The sequence below is a fragment of the Triplophysa dalaica genome, chromosome 21 (genome assembly GCF_015846415.1).
Source record: "Triplophysa dalaica isolate WHDGS20190420 chromosome 21, ASM1584641v1, whole genome shotgun sequence".
Taxonomy (NCBI): domain Eukaryota; kingdom Metazoa; phylum Chordata; class Actinopteri; order Cypriniformes; family Nemacheilidae; genus Triplophysa; species Triplophysa dalaica.
Window position 1 is genome coordinate 1,692,979 of NC_079562.1, and position 23,217 is coordinate 1,716,195.

The following is a 23,217-nucleotide window of genomic DNA, read 5'->3' on the forward strand; positions in this document are numbered from 1 at the left end:
ACTAAACAAAAAACGACCAGTTATGGATCTGAAACGACAAAAGAATTTCTAGAACAAACCGAACGACAGTTCTGTCCTGAGTTACGTGTTTCTATAGGATACAGTTTCCACAGATGAACAGGATGATGAAGTAGATGCACACGATCATTCCGGATGACGACGGTCCGCCGTACGCCATAATCCCGTCATACATGACAGCGTTCCAGTCTTCACCGGTAAGGATCTGAGATACGCATACAAACAGATTTAGAGACACTGACGCTCTAAAGTGACATTTGTTTTGACTTAAGGCTTAAATACACTACAAGACTTTTGCTCACCTGAAACACCGTGAGCAAGGCCTGAGGGAAGTTGTCAAAGGTGCTTCTCTTCGTCTGCGTCTGGTCGAAGTTGAACTTGCCGCCGAACACCTGCATCCCGAGGAGACTGAAGATGATGATGAAGAGGAAGAGCAGCAGCAGTAGAGAGGCGATGGACTTCATGGAGTTTAGCAGGGACGCCACCAGGTTACTGAGAGACGCCCAGTGACTAAAGAACACAGATGATTGTGAGAGAGGTGCACAAACAGACAAATGCAGGTCCATACTATTGACAGTTTTATTGTCAGGGAAGTTCAATAAACGTATTTATTCAAAAATACGATTTATTCATTCTTCTTTTTTTCAGCACAATTTCTGCTGTGTTAATTTTTTTTTATAGAAGGTAAGCAATGTTTGTGTTTCACCTGGAACTTTTAGTGAGGTAAATGAGGATGTGAATGCTATTTTTTACATATCATCGCTGTCCTTCTGAAACCTTGTGTGTCCGAATGTGCTGTTTTTCAGGAAATGGAAAATGTAGCTTTTTCTGTAATTGCACACCGTGTTGTCAAAGTTTTCAATATACTTTTTAATACTGTTTTTGGTTAGATTTTGCAAAACCCAGTGATAAACAAAAAGGTTGATTCATGGCACAAAAATTATTTAGACTTCTTGTATATATAATGTATTCTTCATTTATGTTTATTGGTCAATATTTCCCTCATCACAATTTACAAACAACACTACCATTAAAAGTTTAGGGTCATTTACTGACTGACTTATTATTATTTTTGAACGTAAATAAAAAATTATTTATTAACACAAACGTAAATATGGGAATTATGTTGAGACAAAAAACTATTTTATTTTTTTCATCTTTCATGCAGTCAGAATTTGCAGAAATGTTCTTTTGGCATTTATTTTGAGATCTCATTTAAGAGCTTCTGTATGGTATGTATTTATTCTATATTCAGCCCAAGTCATCCGTTTTAAATCATTTTTATATAGAAAAGGGTTTTGTCATGAATAATATGAAGAGTTTTTTTCCAAAATGAGATAACTCCATTTTTATTTTTTATTTTCATGTTTTTATTGTGTTTTTTATGTTAGTTAGCTCTATTCTTTTGTTATTACGGCTTAAATCAAAACAAACCAACTGCAGTTTGATTTATATTTATTGGAATGCACAATAAAAAAATATTTAAACAGAGTTATCTCATTTGGAACCAAACTCTTGATATTTTGTGACAAAACTATTTAAACACACGTTCTGATCAACAAGAAACATTCATTCAAGTGTCCCCAAACTTTTGAACAATACGCATTGATGCTACTTTCCATTCATAAAAATCTTACCGTGTGACTTTAAAGATCCTGAGTAGTCGCACACATCGAAACACAGAGATGCCCAGCGATGACATGATCTCTAACTCCACCAGGATCGTCTCGGTAATGCCTCCGCACACCACGAAGCAGTCAAAGCGATTAAAGAGGGACACGAAATAACCCTGCAGGCCCAGACTGTACATCTTCACCAACATCTCGCTCGTGAACAGGGCCAAGAGAACTTTATTGGCTACATCTACAGGAGAGCCAATCAGAGAAGAGCATTCGGTGAGGAGCAGATTGCAGGAGGTTGTTCTTTAAAGTTGGGCCGATTCACATTTCACGTCTTTCGCGTGCACAAGTTCGTCATTTTAGGCACATTTTTCTAGGCACCGCACCAGGATGGAAATTGTTCGACTTTTCAGAGTGCCGCGCAGGTCAATTGACTAGAGAAAGCAGTGCAGCTCGTGATTTCTGCGCGTTTTAGACGGGAAATGTGAATCGCCCCTAAAAGAACAAGGAAAGAGCAAGATCTCACCCTGTACTTGTGAGAGCCACATGGGCTGGTTGTAATGTTCAGAGGAGATGGTTAAAGTGTTGAGGAAAACCAGAATGATCACTAGCCAATAAAACGGCACCGATTTCACTGCCAGACGACAATTCCTCCGACATAACCGATTCCAGCGCCGCCAGCGCCGACTGTATGAAGAGGGAGTGAAGTTAGACAAGATAAAAAATCTTTGAACGACAGATAGACACTATCACACCACAGCTTTACTCACCTGAACTTTGATTTCGAAATCTTCTGACTGCAAATCCAAATAAATTGTAGGAAAAAAGTAAATCAGAATATTCTCATATTTTATAAGATATATAGGCTACGTTGTATGTAGTGAACAATCTTACCATGTTGGGCCACAACACGTGGCCTTCACATCTACTTTTTCATTCTCTGTGTTCATGGACTCGGTCTCGCTCGCCGGCATACTCGCTATTGTCACAAACATGAGGTTTATCAAACACACGCTTGAAATAAACTTTTACCTCACCGCATTAAAATTCCATTCACACCTTAGCCAAAAATTCATTTTGTGGACATATTGACCATGAGCATTAGAGTTTTCTTTGCCTTTTGGAATACAAGAAAAATCGGTTTAAGACATTGTACAAGAAACTCAATCCAAAAGTAAAAAGCTCCTTTTTGTCAATTATATAAAAATTCATTAAGAAACAGATAAAAGAGAGAGAGAGAGAGATGAGTGTGTGCGCACGTGTGTATTAAAAACAGTATGAAAAAAAAATCGTATGGAGGTAATTTCTAAGCCCTGGCACAATAATGATCCCATATATCTTTCATTTTGACATCTGTAAAACACCATGTTCTTATGACAGCTTAGTTATGTTCCGTGTTTTTAGTGTTCGGAGAATAAACTTGCAAAGATCGAACTAAAAAAGTTAAAAGTTGGATCACAGCCCAGAGTTACACTTAAACAAAAACCAGTGTCCGACTATAAAATGACGCCTATGCTCGCCGCCAGATTCGCTCAAATAAATTCACACATCTGAGTGTGATCGAACCTTATGGAAGCTGTTTTACAATACGCTGATCACGTGCCCGGTCAACCAGGTTTGAACTCATTTTAAGTTACTTAAAGTCCCCTTGAACTGGAAGTTGCGATCGTTTTACTTCCGTATTTTGATGCATTTCCGAGTGAAATGGAATTTCTAATGAGAAAAATAGTGGGCATGGCTTTTGTCTTTCTCTTCGATTTGATTGGATGTATACTAAAAACAGCCGTTTCATTTTGAAATGGAACTGGCAGCACACTGACAATTGAAGGGGAGGAGTTAACGGATGCTCCGCCCAAGCCGTCTAACATGCGTCATTTAAGATGGATAGTCATTACAGGAAGGAAGAGCATTTTCAGATTTTACCTGATGATGCTGAGGGCACACGACTTTTTAAAAGAGAATGACCCACATTGAATAACTATTTACAATAATCGCTGCAATATTTCACGAAAAAATTAAATTTGTAATTTTTGATTTCACAGGGACTTTAAAGTGGGATCTTAAGAAAGGAAAAAATTGCATTCTGGTTTTGGCTAGACCTGATTTCCGACTTTGATTTCGAGACACTGAGGAAGCTACATCAGTGCAGGAAGAAGGCCACAGAGAACCGAGTTCAAAAACACCAGCGTTGAGGAAAAATGATGAATGCGAAGATAGAAATACGCTTATGAAACACAAAGCATGAAAAGGCATTGCATATAGAGTATACACACACACATCACAGCGTTCACATTAACATCACACTAACATACAGTATCATCAGATTAACTTCAACATTTAAACTCTCACATGGGCTTTTTGCCTAAATAAATGAGTAAAACAAATGCTTAAATTTACATTGTTGTAAGATCAAGTGTTAAACGGTGTGATTACTGACCACAGGTACTCCCACGGTACACGTCATACTGAATACTGAAATTAATATAAAATGAATTCCTAACCACTATTTGTCTGATGATCTAGCCGTAAGAATCAATAGGTCATCACGCACACGTTTGATTTTGAAGGTTCAGAGAGGGTGGGGTAAGGGTGGGGGGGATTTACCATGAGTGTCAGAGGACTGGCTGAAAAAGCTAAAGCCCTTCTTCTTCTTCTCCATGAGGCTGGCCAGCGTAACCCCTTCATTTCCCATGCACCCAAAGCCCATGCATGATTTACACAGCACAGTCGCAGAACGGTCACACGGTCACGGGGCAGAGCGAGCAGCAACATCGACACAGGTTTAAGCACGGGAACAAAAACAACACCAACACAACCATTAACAACAACAAGAAACAACATCGACATCGAGGCCACTGGTAAGCTGGAACGGTGCAAAGGATGATGGGTACTTGTTAGTTACAGTGAGAGTGGGCGTCACTGCATCAGGGCTGTGAATTGAAGGAAAAAATTGAGCATGGGTTCAAATGATCAGATGATGGCTTCGACTATTCGAGACACGGTTAAGCTAAACTATGATTTTGATCACTGCACGGCACGTTTAAGGGAGCGTCTACAAAAAGCATTTTCAACTAAAAACGTAAAACACTTTACACGTTTCGGGGGGCATGAAAATGCAAACTTTTTCACAGTGATCGTTTTTTTAATTCTAACGTAATCATATAAGTGTAAATTCAGAGAATTTTTAGTTGTTAGTACATTCTTCCTGTGTGAATGCACCCTTAGGCCAATAAAATTTATATTTTCATAATCAAATAATCACATACTCAAAATATTCCATTTAATGTGATTTGATCATTTTGAGCTTTTAGCTTTGATCTAAGCATCACAGGTTAAAGGGATAGTTCACCCAAAAATAAAAACACTGTCATCATTTATTCACCCTCATGTTAATTCAAACCTGTATGTGAATCAGTTTTTTAACCAATTTTGACAATATTCTTTAAAACATTGTTTGTGTTTTATAGAAGATAGAAAGGCTAGAAAGGTTTGGAATGACATTATGGTGAGCAAATGATGACAGAATGTTACTTCTTGGCTGAACTATCCCTTGAAATGACATTTCATCCACATTATACAGGCCTGACAACAGACTCAGAAATTTAGAAATAGAAAAGAAAAAACAGAGCAGAACAACTGAATGTAATGTAGAATACCACTGACGAACAAAATGTAGTGTAAAAAATGAATTTCTCTGGACGAGTATATCTTCTTCTGAGCAATTTCTGCAACTATGCCAAGCCTTTCCAGACATCTGAGTTCTGTATCAATCAATTCTTTTGTATATAAAGAGCAGTTTCAGAATCCAGAGTGCTACTCTAACCCAGCCTGCGCCTTCACAGAAATAAGCTGTTAGGTCAGAGAGGCGTTCGCTGCGGTTTCGTTGACAGCGGAGGGTGAAATGTGCCCTACTGTAGCAGCAGCTTGAACCGCTCACAATCATGTGTGCTGCTTATATAAAAGGGATTAGGATTAATCCTTATTTTGCTCAGTTTCTCCACTTCATGCCCTTCCCGGCAAACTCGCCTCGACCGTTGGATACAAGCCATACAGCGTCACTTACGGTTGACTCATTTAAAGACACAGTACACCCAATACACATTCTGACATAATTCACATTCATATCGTTCAAAACCTGTATGTCTCTCGATTCTGTGGAACACATAAGAAGATATTTTGAGAAATGTCTCAATGGTTTAATTTTCATACAATGGAAGTCAATGGGGTTACTGACGTTCTTCAAAAAACTGACTATTATTATGAAATAATCGTGATTTTACGTACATGTACATAATTTTTTTTTAACCAAAGAAAGACCTTAAAAATCCCTTGTTATGTACTCTTTAAATCAGGTTGCCCACCATTATATGGAGGAAGATCCGGAAATGTTTTCCAAAACAACCTTGGGTTGGTTTCTACAGAAGAAAGACATGGACGTCTTGGATGACATGAGGGTGAGTAAATAAGCTTAACATTTTAACTCTAAAGTGACTAAAGTGAACTTCTCCTTTCATACATCTGAAGAGAAACAAATGTGATGAGAAACGGTTGAGAACAAATTGTGTTTAAACATATGTGACCCTGGACAACAAAACCAGTCTAATGGGTCAATTTTTCGAAAATTGAGATTTTAACAACATTTGAAAGCTGAATAATGAAGCTCTCTATAGATGTATGGGTTGTTAGGATATGACAATAAATGGAGATATAACCGTTTAAAAATCTGAGGGTGCAAAAGAATCAAAATATTGAGAATATTGCCTTTGAAGTTGTTAATAAGAGGCACTGTTACTGGCCATCCACTCACAAAATAAAGTTTTGATATATTTAGTATAGGAAATTTACAAAATATCTTCATGGAACATAATCTTTACTTAATATCCTAATGATTTTTGGCATAAAAGAAAAAACGATAATTTTGACCCATTCAATGTATTTTTAACTTAAAATGTTCCCCCGCTATTAAAGACTGTTTTTTGATCCAGGGACACGTATGTGATTTCACTGGGAACCTGATGGCAAAATCCTTAAACATAAGAAGTTTAACTTTACATATCTCAACTTTATGTCATATTTCTACAGTATGTGAAACAACGGAGGCACTATCTCATAGTGGGGACCGTTGATGACAGTATTAAGGGGTCTGTAGAGAAGATATAGAAAACATTTAGAATATGGTTAAATAGTAAATGACCCAAGGATGGGAATCAAACTCAATCACCGCAGTGCACATTCTGACCTAATGGCTGTTTGACTTTGATTGACATTTGTGCACATCAGCGGTAGAGACAGCACTTGTGGATTTAGTGCCTCTTCAAGTATTTCATCATAAAAACCCCCGAGGCAGCTGTTTTGGGCTTGCTGACGTCTGTTCAGCTCCGTCCAGCAGTTTGATGGGCATGACTGGCCAATTAAAGCCTGCCGTGGCTGCTAGAAAATGTTGATAGTCTTTTCTCGTAATGTCATCCATGGCTTTTAAACCCTTGTACTTTGAAAATGAAATTACGGTTAGAACACTATCAGTCTGCACAGAACTAGACTTTACTATGAATCATAGCTTTCGACAGAAGTGCAAAACTCAATAGAAATCACGCTACATGTTTGCTTGAAAATGGACAAAACGGTTCATGCACATGACTTTAAGTAAAGCACATGTCAGATTGACCTCACTTGAGTATGTTTTTATGTAAAAGCTCTCGGGGGTACTCACGATTGCGTTTACTGTCATCCTCGTCCTCCTCATTCTCAGGGTCGATGTCTTCGGCCTGCGTGATCCAGTCCAGGTATCCCTTCAGATCCTCTTCCAGCTGTTGTTTTTCACGAAGCTTCTGGAAATCTCCTCGTGCTTTTGCTTTCTCTCGCTCTTTAGAGAACTCTCTGGGTTCAGGAACACAGTTTTACATCAGTATATCAAAAAACAGTAGGCGATACAGTTTGTACTGTTATTTGTTTCAAATAATCGATGCAACCCTGTCTGTGAAAGTCTATTTGCATTGTTCATTTTGAGATTAGCAACGAGTTAAATTTCAAATGATAATTTCACTATGGTATTATTCTCAACATTAAACATTGGTCAACATTAAAAACATCAAGGTTAAATTTTCACAGAATGTTCATACATTAGTAGGATGATTTTATGTAGAAAATCACAAAAAAGATGGGATTTCACAGGCAGGGTCACATGTTTCACAAAAAATAATTTTGAGGTTTTGTAGATCTTATTTTCATGTTAAACATATTGAAGCACGATTATATAACTATTTTGACAAAAATACCACTAACTAACACCATAAAACATAAAAACCTGATGACATAATAAAAAACATGATTTTTGGAAAATTTTATTTTGGAACCAAACTCTTCATACATTTCATCATTGAGGATTACTAAAAAATAGTGTAAAAATCTTGTCTTGTTCTCATGAACCCAATCTTGTGTCTAGTCTAATCACACCGTCACACCCCTATTGTCCAGCCATAAAATGCTAAATGCCGCTCCATTTTGCATCTCTGCGCGATTCCAAACCCCTCCCCTCTCTGTCGGAAAGAGCTCGAAGAATCACAAATTTAGAAAAAAAATGAAATAAAAAATTGAAAAATTACTGCCATACTGTGAATAATCTCTAATCACATAATCCATAAAAGTAACTGCACTCAAAAAAAAAATATGTTGGACTAACTTAACTTTTTTATGTCAACTGGTTGCACGTAACTGGATTACATTGAAATTAAATAACATTTTTTATTTCAGTAAATGTAAGTTAATTGCTTAAGGTAAAAGCAATGTTGTTTAGTTGAATCAATTTAACAGGCTTTGTTTTGTTTTAAACTATTTAGTTAATTAACTTCAGTTATCCTAAAATTTATATTTTTACGTTCAACCAAAATAAATTCTACAGTTTCATTCAGTTCCTGTTTATTCAATGAATTTATTCAATAATTTCAATAACTTTTACAACATTTTCCAACAAGAGAAACTTGTGTAATCTCTAAAGACTACCTTTACTTTTCAATATCAAAGGCATGTACATTAATTTTTTTTTCCAACAAGAATAACTTGTACAAACTCTGTAATCTCTAAAGACTGCCAACCTAACCAAAGGCAACACTTTTCGGAATACAAGGGTAACCACCAAACTCAAAAATATAACTAACTCTTTAAAACTTTTAAGATAAATGAACATTAAACACTAACAAGTGTTTATTTTTACTGAAAAATGCATGATATAAAACACTTATTTAAGAAAATAGCTCTCAAAATGCAGTGTACGCAAAGCATGCTGGGAAATATAAGTCCTCTGCCCTATTATAACTATTTTATGTTAACACAACACAACTCCTTTATGTTGTCCCAACATGAATGGACTCAGTTATATGACTAAACATAAAACAATCATGTTGTAACCATATTTTCCAAAAGTTGTGTTGCTTTAACTTAAGCAAGTTAAGTAAATTGAACAGACAGCAAAAAAATTTTTTTTGAGTGTGTAGTCTGACTACGAGTATTTTAAAATGTAGTTTACTAGAATTACAAGTACTTGATTTTTGGAATCTGATGACATAATCCAGTTTAAACGTAATCTGTTACAACCCAGCTCTGTTCATACAGTAGCAGTAATAGTGATGCTTGCTTATAATACAATTATAAACAACATTGAAATATACCCACGTGGAAATGCTTCTGTATTTTATCAGCAGGGTGCACAACGGCTCACGGTGGATGCAAAATTTTACGCTCACATCTAAACGGTCACAGAATGTCTAAATCCTCTTTTATAAAACGGCAGACGCACACCAATTACATGCAAACCTAATTTCGGGAGACTATGATATGTCGCACCGTAGGGTACAACACCGAAACACAGTTCCAATGCGGCACCATCGTGTCGCCCTCTATTTGTGCGCAAGCCTGCCACGGCAAAGACGCAAAATGTTGACCTTCGGATAAAAGCGTCTGCTCAATGACTAAATGTAAATGTACAAATACATACTTCCTCCTTTCCATCCGTCTTTCCACTTCCATATTTTCCCCCGTTCCTCATGTCACCTCGAGATCTTTCTGTTTTTCTTTACTAAGGATGTAATGATTCACTGTGAGCCGGTTGAAAATCAATCGATTATAGTATATGACGATATAAAATCGCAGTACATGTTTTGAACAGCAGTGGCCGCTGTTTTTCTGCAAACTTGGTACACGTGGATATGCTGATATTTCTTAAAAAAGTAAAAGTTACGAAAAGGACAAAGTCTTAGCTTGTTTGTAATAAAGAGACTTTTGTATCATTCATTTTTAATTTGCTTTGGAATATCTTTTAAAAATGTTATTTACTTTTGTTATTTGACATAAAATAAGATAAAATACATCCCGTTCATGCCCAATTCTTTACTTAACGTTACTAAGGTTTACTTGACAAAGCTTTTCTCTCACAAAACATTGCTAGCTCAGCTAACATTTCTGCTGAATTAGCATCATTCAGTGTGCTGCATTTAATTTCCTCTAGTACCATAAACCACATCATATTAATTTACTGATATTAAAATGATTTATTCTCTTACAGGCCTCTTTATATCCCTTGAGCCACAGTTTTATTACCATTGGAAAAACAATTCAGGCAGCAGACGTGACAGCAAACACCACAGAAGCGAGATACTTTAAACAGAATCTGTTGCGGTTTGTACAATGCTGAAAAGTGATTTCTCTTATTTAAATTACAAAACCATTCAATACGGTGTATAATAATAATTATATATATATATATATATATAAATAGGTAAACACATGCATGTATAATTTAAAGAATTATATATATATATTAAATATGTATTTCTATATATAATATAATACAAAGATAATTATGTGTATACACATGTATAAATATTTATTAAATCTATACATGCATGTGCTTTTATTTTGCTTATGATTAGTCACGAATAATCGCTGTACAGCCCTAAATAATATACAAATAGATTTGTTAAATAGATTTTGAAACTTTTTTCAAAGATTTTGTTGAATATATTTTGCTATGACTGTATGTAGATAGAAACATTTCCATAATCACATCTGTCATCAAACTCCATGCAGATCTACAGAAAGAACTATCCTCAAAACAGAAGTTAAAAGAAGCACACGTCATCACACCACAGCACAAATCGTTGTGGATGTCTTACCCGCTGAGCACACCCAGCACAAGGTTCAACACAAAAAACGAGCCCAAAATGATCAGACTAACAAAGTAGATCCACGGGGTCTCCCATCCGATGGCGTCATTCACCTATACAAGGGCCCAAATAGGACAGTTAGTCCCGAGGGAGAGACTAAAACGAAGCCGTGAGAAACCCCAGTAATGGAGCTACTGCGTTTGCTCCAGGGAGAAAGACGGGAAGGTGAAAACAGAGATCAGCGTCTACGGTGAAGAGAAAAGAGGAGCTGCTCACCCGCTCAAAACACCCAGAACCAGGTTCAGGACGAAGAAAGAACCGAAGATGACCAAACTCACAAAGTACACCCACGGCAGCTCCAGACCCATAGCATCATTCATCTGAGAGAGAAGAGGAGGAAAGAGGAATAAAAGGAAGATGAAGAGAATATAAGAAATGAAAGTTTATGAAAGAGAAAATGTTCATAACAAGACTAGCGAAGACCTGCCGAAAAAATGACACTTTTGAGCTGGTAGGATTAAGAAAAACACAAGATGTAAGTGTATCTTGATTTCAAACATGCGTCCGGTCAGAACAGAAAATAAAGGACCATTTGAAGTGTTAAACACAAACTAAAGACACATTTCAGTGAAATAATCCAAATAAAATCCAACTGGACTTACGATGGTATGTTAACTCATATAATGATCAATGCCTCGTAAAACTTTCAGTGGAAATACTGAAAAGGTTCAAAGCAAATGGATCTTGAGTTGTATAATCTAAAGGTCTTCTATTTCAGCTCTTAAAGGGATAGTCCACCCAAAAATAATATTTCTGACATCACTCTTATGTCATTCAAAACCTCTATTTTTCAATGGAAAACAAAAGCAGATATTTTGAGAAATGTCTACGTGGTTTTGTGTCTATACAATGGAAGTCAATGTTTTTCGGTTACCGCCGTTCTTCTTGTTATGCGTGACATGAGTGTGAGTAATTACGAAAGAATTTCCGTATTTGTATTGACCAAAGAACAGGTCCAACTAAAAACATTACAAATGCCCACTGAGAAGCATTTTGGTGTAAAAATGTTTCTGTGTTGAGTTTCCTCTTGAGACTGGTTTCTACATTTTGGAAAAACCCAGTCCAGTTGCTTTGAACCAGACAATCTTTCCTTTCAATCCAACCTAAATGAAGTTACTGTGAGTGATTGCTGTGCTGAACTGGAGCAAATATATTCCAGAAGATGATGTGAGAGGTGGGCGCATCTCAATAGAGCACAATGGTCAGTCACAGACCCTTCAATTCCTGCTTGAGCGTGTGGGATGTTACTTACAGCATCTCAAACTCTATAAAGCACTCGTGTCTACAAACACACAACTCTCTTCTACAGAAATACAATTAAGATTGAACATAACATTTCTTATATTCCAACTTAAACCGTGCCAAAGGACGTCTATGCTAGCTAGAAGTGTAGCTGGGACATGCGAATGTAAGGATGCTCATACTGACCCAGTAGAGAACGTCCGTCCAGCCCTCCATGGTTATGCACTGAAACACAGTCAACATTGCAAACATGAAGTTGTCGAAGTTCGTGATGCCCCCGTTGGGACCGTTCCAACCCTCTTTGCACAACGTGCCGTTGATGGGGCACGTGCGACCGTGACCATTAACAGCACAAGGTGCGGGTTCGTCCTCCGCAATTAAATCTGCAGAGCAAGATAAAAACATTTTTTTTATATATACATACTTTAAAATACATGTATGTAGATTTAAACCAAGTAACGCATGGGGCCACATACCTGACCCTTTAAAAAAACACGTAGCGTGCATCTTTCCAATGAAAAGTTCCAAACCGATGATGGCGTAGATGATGATGACGAACAGAACCAGCAGGGCGATGTGGAGGAGAGGAACCATGGCTTTTATGATGGAGTTCAACACCACCTGCAAACCTACAGATATAGCGCAAGGATGATTGATTGTGACACTCGCTGTGACAACTGTAATATGTACCTTTACGTTAAACTTTCACGTTTATTTTTTGTGCGGAACACAGGCGCATGCACAGACAGACACACAGTCTTAAAGGCGTTGAGTTTAACAGCTCGTTCTGAGTGAATCCCCCTGAGGGGCTGCAGTAAAGAACACTGTTTTTCTCTTGCCATATGGTCACATCACGAAACATCTCCCCCACAACATCCAGCCCACGGTGGGGTCCCGGTGCTCAGGGGGCTCTGCAGGGGTCACAGCTCATCACTAAAGTATTTTATATAAAGTGGTTTACTACAGTATATCACCATAGACCGTTTCATGGGATGCACACCAGTCTGACCCCCAGTTAACTTCCGGTTTGTGTTTGGCTAGTGTCTAATTACATACAGTAAATATTTATATTTTATTTAATTTATGTTCATTTTTATTTTACTGTATAATAGCTGTTTTAAATAAATGATTTGTTGAATTTGTTGTTTGTTCATCTTTTTAAATAAACAATTTGTTGAATGGGTGCTGTAGGTCGGTCGCATTTAAACAAACCGTAGGGAACACTGTAATCTAGCGATTGAGTTTGGTATCGCAGTCTAAATTCTAAATATTGGAGAGACACATTTAGCAAAGTAATGCTTCAGGGTTTCTTCTGATTGTTATCACAAATAATCTACTGGCACTCTATTGGTTTTGAATGTGTACAGGAAGTTAAGCTGGGGTCACCAAAGTGCGCTTTGTAACAATTGTTTATGTTTTTAAGATGAAACCGTTCATCGGAAATCCGATGAAGGTCTTTTTTAACTCACTGGGCACTCCTGACACCAGGCGAAGCGGTCGCAGCACTCGAAAGGCTCTGAGGGCTTTGACATCGAATCCTCCCGATTTTCCACCGTGGGCGTGCGCGGCCGGGGGAGCTCCGGTGTCCTTCTCCCCATCTTTGGTCAAAACTTCCAAAACAACACTAAACAACCTGAAAAAAAATGGTACGAAAGAATGAAGAAATGTGTTGAAACCTGCAGAAAAAAGATGATGTGAAAGCAATGCTAAGATGCTAGGGAGAGTTGCCATGTTAAGTCCACATGATTGAAGCGTTATATAAATATGATGACCTGAAATGACCAGGTGCTGCATTATCGAAACAACAAGGATATGAGAATGAAATCACTGATCAGTCTAATAAGCAATAATTTCAATGCAATGCAAAAAAGGCCAGAGCAATAAATACAGAGTAACATCAGTGATCTGTTAGTATTCATAGCTAATCATTAGCAACAGAGGGAACTCTGTGTAAGAACCAAAGATTAAGAACAACAGTCCTGTGAAGAGAGACGAGCAGATGAAGAGAGAGATAGAGAGCTCTTTCTGCATGAAATGAACAGATCGAAATGTGACCCAGCTACTCAGTGAACTGTGCATGTATCGGTGAGGCAGAATTATGGAGTCAAACAGAGAAGACGAGTAAATAGAGAGACATTTCAACAGTATGAGATGATCTTCATGAGCTATAATATGAACTCCGATAACAAGAGGATTGAACTTAAAATATTTATTTTTTTAAAGTAGAATGATCCAGAAATGCAAACAGTACTTAATCCCACATTGTTAGATCGAGTGCCACAAATCAACGTTTCAAGGTCCCAAATTCTGCAGTCTGTGTAAATGCAAAATGTTCCTTCAGAGTTAGTTTCTGTGTTGCCTTTGCAGCCAAAAGATGCTTTAAAGTGCTTCTGTCCTCATTTACTCGCCCTCATGTCATTTCAAACTTGTATGACTTTTGTTCTTCCGCAGATCACAAAAGAAGATATTTCGAAGACTGTGGTAACCAAACAACACTGGCATCCATTGACCTCCGTTGTATGGACACAAAACCACAGAGACATTTCTCAAAATATCTTATTTTGAGTTCCACGGTCATAAACAGGTTTTGAAAAACATTTACATTACAGAGTACATAACTGATGAGAGGATTTTTGTGTGAACTTTAATTCCATATGTATGGCTGTACAACGAGTGTGTGTGTGCGTGTGTATTTGTATTCACCACTGTGTGGGTGAATACAATTTCCCCACAAGAAAGTATTACCAATAAATGTTGACATTGTGGGGACATTTTGTAGGTGTCCATGAAGCTTATAAATCAGAAAAATGCGAAATGAAATTTTTGAAAATTAAAAAATGCAGAAAGGTTTGTATGATTATTAGGATTAGATGTTGGGGTAGGGGATATTATAAATCATAAGGCAGATATAAAATATATGGAATGTCCCCATAAACCATGGAAACCAGTGTGTGTGCGTGTGGCAGGTGAAGAGCCTCGCAGGACATGACAGGATCAAATAATAAAATAGAAATACAATCAATTAAATAATAAAAATGAATCAATTGACTTGCTATCAATTGTAAATTGGATCAAACGTACCCTATGACTACAATGACAAAATCCAGCATGTTCCATCCGTTTCGGACGTACGCGTTCTGATGCATCACCAGGCCGTATGCTATGATCTTCAGGAAGGTTTCGATCGTAAAAATGACAAGGAAGGCATATTCGACTGTTTCCTGTGGGAGAGAGAGAAATTAATAGATTAGAAAATAGGATTGTGGGTGGATGTGGATAATGATTTTAATGGTTTCAACGAAACATCCAAGCTCACTGTACGCTTCATTACATACACACACACGGTTCAGTAAACAGTCTTGGTTTGTGTGAACGACACTCGCTCCAAAATATTAGTAAAACTATCATGTAAAGGCACTGCACAGAGGTTACTTGTCTTCCTCAAATAAAAACATCAATGACAGCAAAGTGCAGAGGTAATTGAAAAAGTTATTAATGTCAAATTGAATACATACTTTATATAAGGTGACCTCATTATTAAATAATGGCGTTGTGAAAGTTTATCTCATAAATGATGCATAAAATAAATGAATTAACATCAACCTCCGACACAGTTCAAACATTTTGTTAAAGGTTCAGTGTAAGCACCCCTTTGTCCAGAATTTATTAAGCAGCTTCTTGTTGAACTTCTTCATGCAGTCCTCATCGATTCTAGGCTCTTATTGGCTTCAAAATCGTTTTCAATCAAAATGTTGTTTTGTAATGAAATAAATGAATTGTGTTGACACATGTTTTCCTCCACACTCTGTCACACCCTGTTTAAGTCGGCAATGCCTTGTTTCTCCATTCATTTGTTCCCATGGTAACCCATTATGCTCACCTGTCCCTTTATTTAGTTTTGTTATCAACCCTGTATATTTGTATTACTGTGTATCAGATCTCCTTTTTGTGCGATTGGTTTTACATGTCGTAATGATGTTGTGTGTATCTTCCTTAGTTTCGAGTGATTGTTATGTGGCTGGATTTAAGTTCTGTTAAATTCAGTTCAAGTGCTGCTCTTAGATGCACACCCACACATCCTTCCTCAGCCTCAACTTATAAAACAGTAGTGTAGTTTCAGGATAGTAATAAATGCTGTGCATTAAAGGTCCAGTGTGTCATATTTTGGAGGATCTATTGACAGAAATGCAATATAATATACATAACTATGTCTTCAGAGGTGTATAAAGGCCTTACATAATGTACCCTTGTGGTTTTTATTGCTTAAGAATGAGCTATTTCTATCTAGATACATGGCGGGTCCCCTTACATGGAATTCGCCATGTTGTTTCTACAGTAGCCCTAAATGGACAAACAGTTTTTTCGTAAATACGTTATATCCTTAAACAAAGAAACGAAAACGTGATGACATCTTTGTCCCATGTCAACCACCGTAATGCTTCAAAAGTGAGGGAGGAGAGGTGGAGTGAGCCATTGATCGCAATTTGCAACCTCACCGCTAGATGTCGCTACATTTCATACACAGGACCTTTAATACGAACAGACATCATTGCACACATTGGTTTTAGGTGTTTGTTTAGAGCTAAACAAAGACAACAATGCATCATGAAAGCTTTACTTAAAAAACTAATTGGCACATTACTAATGCGAAGTGGTGTAAATATACAGTAACTTATAGTTTCATCTTTTTTTTTTTGAGTCAGTTTGGTATTACTGTCTGGTATTTCTTTGACCGTGACAATTCTATGACCTATACCTCTTCAAACTACACATTTTAAATCGCAAATTGTGAAATATAATATTTCACACCTAGACTTTTTCCCAAACTGTGCAGCCTTGCTTAAAAAAGTCTGAGCACAGTTTGAGACAAAACACAGAAAACACATTACTGTCTGTTTCCTAGAAAAAAAACAGCACAAGGCTTACATCTCTGTTTGACTCCAATGTTTTTACTAATGAGAAAAAAATAAGATATTAAAGAGATTTTCTACATTTCCTAGACCAGTACATCTGCATCTGAGGGTCTCAGCAAACTTCCAATGGCTCCAAAGAAGAATTTAAAAACAAACAGTGATAAGCTAAAACAACTACAAACCAAGATATTTTATAGCCTCATTTTGGTAACAAACATAACTCTTTTTTCTGTTAGTTAGCAATATTGAAATACTGTTGCAGACAACAGGGAGCCTTGAGACGGCTTGGGCGGAACCCCCCCTTCAACCGCCAGTCTGCTGCCGGTTCCATTTCAAAATGCAATGGCAGTTTTTGTACATTCAATCAAAACGCAGAGAAAGACGGACCCACCCACTATTTTTCCTACTTAAAAATTCCATTTCACTCGGAAATGCGTCAAAATACTGAAGTACAAATGATGGCAGCTTCTGGTTCGCGGGGACTTTAAGTTCCACCCCTAACCCCGCCTTATACTTACATCTATGACACTAAAGCAAATTGTAATAAAATGCATGAATGAGATTGTGCAAGTTCATACGAATTAGCCAAAATTAGCCACATTGTAAAATAGTGAAATTTTTGCCGTGAGATTGTATTGGATCAACAGCTCTAAACTCACAGATACTTTACTTCTTTACTTTTAACTCCACTTTATTAACTTTGAAGCTAAGACACAAAGTCCATGCTAATACCAGTTTGGTGTAACTACAACTCACAGCATTTTCACCGAGCTTTAAAGCGCACGCAGCTCAGTCATGGCTTATGTTTCCAGTGCATTGATAGTCTTAGACACAGCCATTTAACATGCCAAATACCATCTCTTTACACAAACACACACACTAACTTGAGCGTTCTTCTTTATGTGTGTGTTTGCTGTGCAAAGGTTACACAATGAAAGAGGTTAGTGCATGCGCGATTAAGTGTAAGAACATTGGGGAAGCTTTTATATGCTCCGGGATTCGCTTTGCCAACTATTTACAGACAAATGAATGAAGCACTTAGCCCTGCGCAAGAGAGGAGCGTTTTATTACTGCAGGAAAAGAGTAATTCATGCGCATGATCCCGCTAGTAGAAACATAGTGAGTGAGCGAGTGAGCAAGAGAGAGAGAGAGAGAGAGAGAGATGAGTGACAGTAATGAAGAGAAGTCACTATGTGGAAAAGAAGATATTTACAGGATGTCAGATAGCCAGTCACAGACACATAACAGAGAACTATAAATACACTCGCCAAAAATAGCATTAAAGGTCTTCTGAACCAAAATAGTAGGTTTTTGTACAAATATAGCATCAACAATATCCAATTCTATTGTATCTCACATCATTTAACGACTCCCTCAGCTCATGATGCGAAGCCATTCACGATTCTGATCTCACGATGCGATTTAATCACAATTTTTTTCCAGAATGAGTCGAGGAAAATTTTAAATGAACAACTGGCCTTTTAATATTCCTCTAAAGCTGTACAGTTCTTTGACAAATGTAAATATATTTTATGTCAAATAACAAAACAAAATTGCAGTTTTAAAACATATTCCAAATCAAATAAAAAATGAATAACACAAAAGTCTCTTTAATATAATATAAACTAACTTTTACTTTTTTAAGTAATATCGGCATATCCACGTTTACCAAGTTTGCAGAAAAACAGCGGCCACTGCTGTTCAAAACATGTACTGCGATTTGACTTGAATCGCCAAATTTTAATTGATTTTCAAACGACTCAAGTGAATCCTTACATCCCTTGTAGATTTGTTATTTTAGTTTTTGTAGCATTGTTATTATGTAAGCTACATGCTCAAGACGATGAATATTTGTATTTTTATTTTATTGCGCAATTAAAAAGTACTTTTCATATGCATGTAAGGATTCATCCGTTTTGCTATTATTATACAAACTAATGTAATGTTAAAAGTGGTAAGCAGCAGCAGTTCTTACGATAACCTCATGAATGTTTACGGCTGAACCACATATGGAAAAAAGCAGGATGAGACCGCCGCGACCATGGATTACAGTTTTTCTCATTTGCTAAGACACGCTCAGTGAAACTGGGATCCACTTGATCTTCATCATCACATTCTTAGCACAGCACAAGTCTTCTCTTTCAAATGCCTTAACACTTTTTCATTTGTTTCACACATTTTTCACACCCTTTGTCAAAACAGTCACCACAGATCTCATTGAAAGGTCCCAAACTCCACTTGATTCACTGTGTTGAACAAAAGGAAAACATCTATTCACAGCTGATAGAAGTTACTTGCATAATTATGAATCTCCAATGCACCTGTGTGAAACTTGTTTGCACAACTCTTCAATCAGCAATCAATCCTCATCCCTCTACAAAAGATGCCACCTCTGTATTGCTATGTGCAAGCATGGATCAAAGAGGCCATAGGCACGGAAGAAGAGTAAGAGGCCATGGCAGAGAGGCCGAAGGAAGAGGAGCTCGTGTGCGTGGTGGAGGAGCAGCAGCAGCAAGAGGACAAAATTGAGCTCAAGTTTCAAATGAAATTCGGGCGACAATTATTGACCATGTCATCAATCATGGCTTGTCCTTTAGAGAGGCTGGACAAAGGGTCCAGCCCATTCTGAGTCGGAGCACTGTGGCATCTATTGTCAGGCTTTTTCGGAATGAGAACAGGTAATTCACAGTGTTACTGTAATGTATACCACTGTGTATTTCAGCTTTTCTGCATTGCCCTGTTAGCAGAACAAACCGTGTCTACAGTAATGCAGATGTTTTATCCATCCCATTTATGTGAAATGTCATACAGTAAAGTCAATTTTGACATGCTTTTTGCTTTTACTTTATAGAATCCACACATTACCACACACTGGTGGCAGAGGAAGGATATTTGATATTGAACAGGAGTCTGCCATTGTAGATATGGTAGTGGCAAACAATGCAATCAGACTGCGTGAAATCCAGGCAGCAGTAATTGCAGATCAGGGAGCGTTTAGAAATATAAACAGTGTGAGTTTGGCAACTATAGATCGAGTCCTTAAACGAAACCATGTCAGAATGAAGCAGCTGTACAGAGTTCCATTTGAAAGAAACTCTGACATCGTAAAGGAGGCACGATTCCAGTATGTGCAGGTACAGATTTTTTATTGTAATACCTTCTTACATAGTTACATGCGACTGGAATAATTTTCTTTATGAATTTGCTCTTTTTGTTAGAGAATAATGGAGTTTGAAGCTGAAGGGGCACATCACAAATTCATCTTTGTGGATGAAGCCGGCTTCAACCTCTGTAAAGTGAGACGACGCGGGAGGAACATCATTGGGGAGAGGGCCACTGTCACAGTGCCAGGTCAGAGGGGTGCCAATATCACCATGTGTGCTGCCATCTCCAATGATGGGGTCCTTTGCCACATGCCAACTATTGGCCCATACAATACAGAACGCCTCATCACATTTCTTGATGCATTGAAAGACATATTGATTCCACCCGAAGAGAGAGGGCTGTTGAGGCCTGGCATGAGTCTGTATGTCATAATTTGGGACAATGTTGCTTTCCACCACTCTCGCCTTGTGAATGAATGGTTTGCAGCACAGCCTCGTATCATGATGCAATTCCTCCCTGCATACTCGCCTTTTCTGAACCCAATCGAGGAGTTCTTCTCTGCTTGGAGGTGGAAGGTGTATGATCACCGGCCATATGAGCAGATGCCCTCCTGGAGGCAATGAATGCTGGTTGCCTGGCAATGGGTGCAGAGGACTGCCAGGGATGGATACGCCATGCAAGGAGGTATTTCCCTCGGTGCATTGCAAGGGAAAACATTCAATGCGATGTTGAGAACCTGTGGCATAATCGTCAAGAACGAATGCACTAAATGTGTGTGTATATATATATTTTTAAAGGTATTTCCACCCATAAGTTTCCTTTGGTAGCTTTTTTTTTTCCAGTTTCCATTTGAGTTTGTGAAGTATCATGTCATATTGATGGCTGTATTTTGTTGTCCATCGTGTAATGATTGATTGAAAGAATAAATACATTTGACCAAGTTGTGGTGTTTGATGGAAATATTTGCTTCTGTTGCATGTTTTTAATGTTTTGTGAGTGTTAGAGGATTTTGCTAACAAAATGAGTCATTTTGGCCATTGAGCTTCAGTTTTATCTTGTGTGTTAACTGTTTTGAAAATGTGATGTCAGAGTGGGCAAATGTGTTTAAGCAATCGAGGAAAAACTGTAAAAACACATCTTCACATAGTTAACCAAATTAAAATATGTATGACTGTTGCATAACTTTAGAGTTTCAAAGATGCATCAGTCCCATAATAAATAAATGCATAAATAATGTTAGGATTATATTGATAGGAAACATAATGCGTGTTATATTTATGTATATTTCTTTAACATTTAAAAGTAAAGTTACAATATTAATTTTGATATAATCTGCGCAACCGAGCCTTTGCTGTTGTGTGTGCATGTTTGAATTGAGCAATTTTCAATATCAATTTCACTACGACATTTACTGACTTTCGATTTCTTTAATAACCTAAACATGGACAACGTGATGGATGTTTAGATAAAAAAGAGATATACATCTGGAATAGAATGAAAATGAATAAATTATGACCTAATCATTTGAAATGAAATTCATAGCGTCCACATATTTACACATACTTTGTTTTGCCAGACAGTCAGCAAATAAACCGGCAGGAGTAGCTGTGAAATATGACAAAAATAGAAACAGGGTATCTGTCAACCAAATGTGTGACGTGACTGAACACATTCACTGTAAACGCGATATGCTCGGGAGTACAATCGCTCTGTGTACCGAATGTTGTTTTCATTATATATCTCGCTTAAATGATGAGCTTTAAGAACGAAACTGCCACTAACTTGGTTTATTGTGTAAATAAACAACGGCGAAGCAAATTTACATATCAAATAGACAAATGAGAGCGAGAGAGGTTCATTAAGCAATATGTGCGGATAAAGACAAACTATTACAGAATTCCCAGTCCATTAGCCCCCCAATCGCAACCCCCTCTCACCCTGAAACACACACTTTATTCATTCCATCAGCAGGGTGAGAGAGAGAGAGAGATAGGGAGAGAGAGAAAGAAAGAAAGAAAGAAAGAGAGAGAGACAGAGAGGGGAGAGAGTGAGAGATAGAGAGAGATAGTGAGAGCGAGAGAGAGTAAGAGAGAGAAAGTGAGTGAGTGAGTGAGAGAGAGAGAGAGAGTGAAAGAGAGAGAGATAGATAGAGATTGAGTGAGAGAGAGAAAGTGAGTGAGTGAGTGAGTGAGTGACTGAGAGAGTGAGAGATAGAGAGTGAATGAGAGAGAGAGAGAGAGAGAGAGGGGAGAGAGAGAGAGAGAGAGAGAGAGAGAGAGAGAGAGGTAGAGAGAGAGAGAGAGAAGAGAGAGAGAGGGGAGAGAGAGAGAGAGAGGGGAGAGAGTGAGAGATAGAGAGAGATAGTGAGAGCGAGAGAGAGTAAGAGAGAGAAAGTGAGTGAGTGAGTGAGTGAGAGAGAGAGAGAGAGAGAGAGAGAGAGAGAGAGAGAGAGAGAGAGAGAGAGTGAAAGAGAGAGAGATAGATAGAGATTGAGTGAGAGAGAGAAAGTGAGTGAGTGAGTGAGTGAGTGACTGAGAGAGTGAGAGATAGAGAGTGAATGAGAGAGAGAGAGAGAGAGGGGAGAGAGAGAGAGAGAGAGAGAGAGAGAGAGAGAAGAGAGAGAGAGGGGAGAGAGTGAGAGAGAGAGAGAGAGAGGGGAGAGAGAGGGGAGAGAGAGAGAGAGAGAGAGAGAGAGAGGGGAGAGAGAGAGAGATAGAGAGTGAATGAGAGAGAGAGAGAGAGAGAGGGAGAGAGAGAGAGAGAGAGAGAGAGAGAGAGAGAGAGAGGGGAGAGAGAGAGAGAGAGAGAGAGAGAGAGGAAAACTGAGGCCTGTGGGGCAATCCATAAATATCTGTGACTCATCTCTGCTTGTTTATGCTCTAAAGACTAACTGTACATATTATTCTCTCTCTCTCTCTCTCTCTGTGTACACACAAACAATCATTAGCTAGTTTACTGAAACAAAACACACGTGTCAGATTGTCCATCAAAACACATGCAAATTTTACCTTCAACATCAAAAGCTCAGCTTCTCCTTTTATGGTAATAAAGTCTTTTCTTAATTGCTTGCTTTTGTGTTGTCATATCCTTTCCGTTACATAA

The 23,217-nt window shown here is 37.9% G+C and overlaps 1 protein-coding gene across 15 annotated transcripts in view; it reads right to left on the reverse strand.

Moving 5' to 3' along the window:
* Positions 1 to 23,217, reverse strand: part of cacna1da (calcium channel, voltage-dependent, L type, alpha 1D subunit, a) — a 72,444-nt gene that overhangs the window by 39,155 nt on the left and 10,072 nt on the right. For 10 of the 15 annotated variants that reach the window (XM_056735048.1, XM_056735053.1, XM_056735045.1 and 7 more), the window contains exons 4-16: positions 15,179 to 15,318; positions 13,567 to 13,730; positions 12,574 to 12,726; positions 12,284 to 12,480; positions 11,072 to 11,175; positions 7,348 to 7,514; positions 4,242 to 4,316; positions 2,532 to 2,616; positions 2,408 to 2,434; positions 2,164 to 2,324; positions 1,656 to 1,881; positions 321 to 528; positions 103 to 223 (exon numbers count right to left, since the gene is read on the reverse strand). In XM_056735048.1, coding sequence (XP_056591026.1) covers positions 103 to 223; positions 321 to 528; positions 1,656 to 1,881; positions 2,164 to 2,324; positions 2,408 to 2,434; positions 2,532 to 2,616; positions 4,242 to 4,316; positions 7,348 to 7,514; positions 11,072 to 11,175; positions 12,284 to 12,480; positions 12,574 to 12,726; positions 13,567 to 13,730; positions 15,179 to 15,318 — 1,828 coding nt within the window. The remainder of the gene's footprint in view (positions 1 to 102; positions 224 to 320; positions 529 to 1,655; positions 1,882 to 2,163; positions 2,325 to 2,407; positions 2,435 to 2,531; positions 2,617 to 4,241; positions 4,317 to 7,347; positions 7,515 to 11,071; positions 11,176 to 12,283; positions 12,481 to 12,573; positions 12,727 to 13,566; positions 13,731 to 15,178; positions 15,319 to 23,217) is intronic. The other 5 variants (XM_056735052.1, XM_056735051.1, XM_056735055.1 and 2 more) reach the window with 1 other exon arrangement.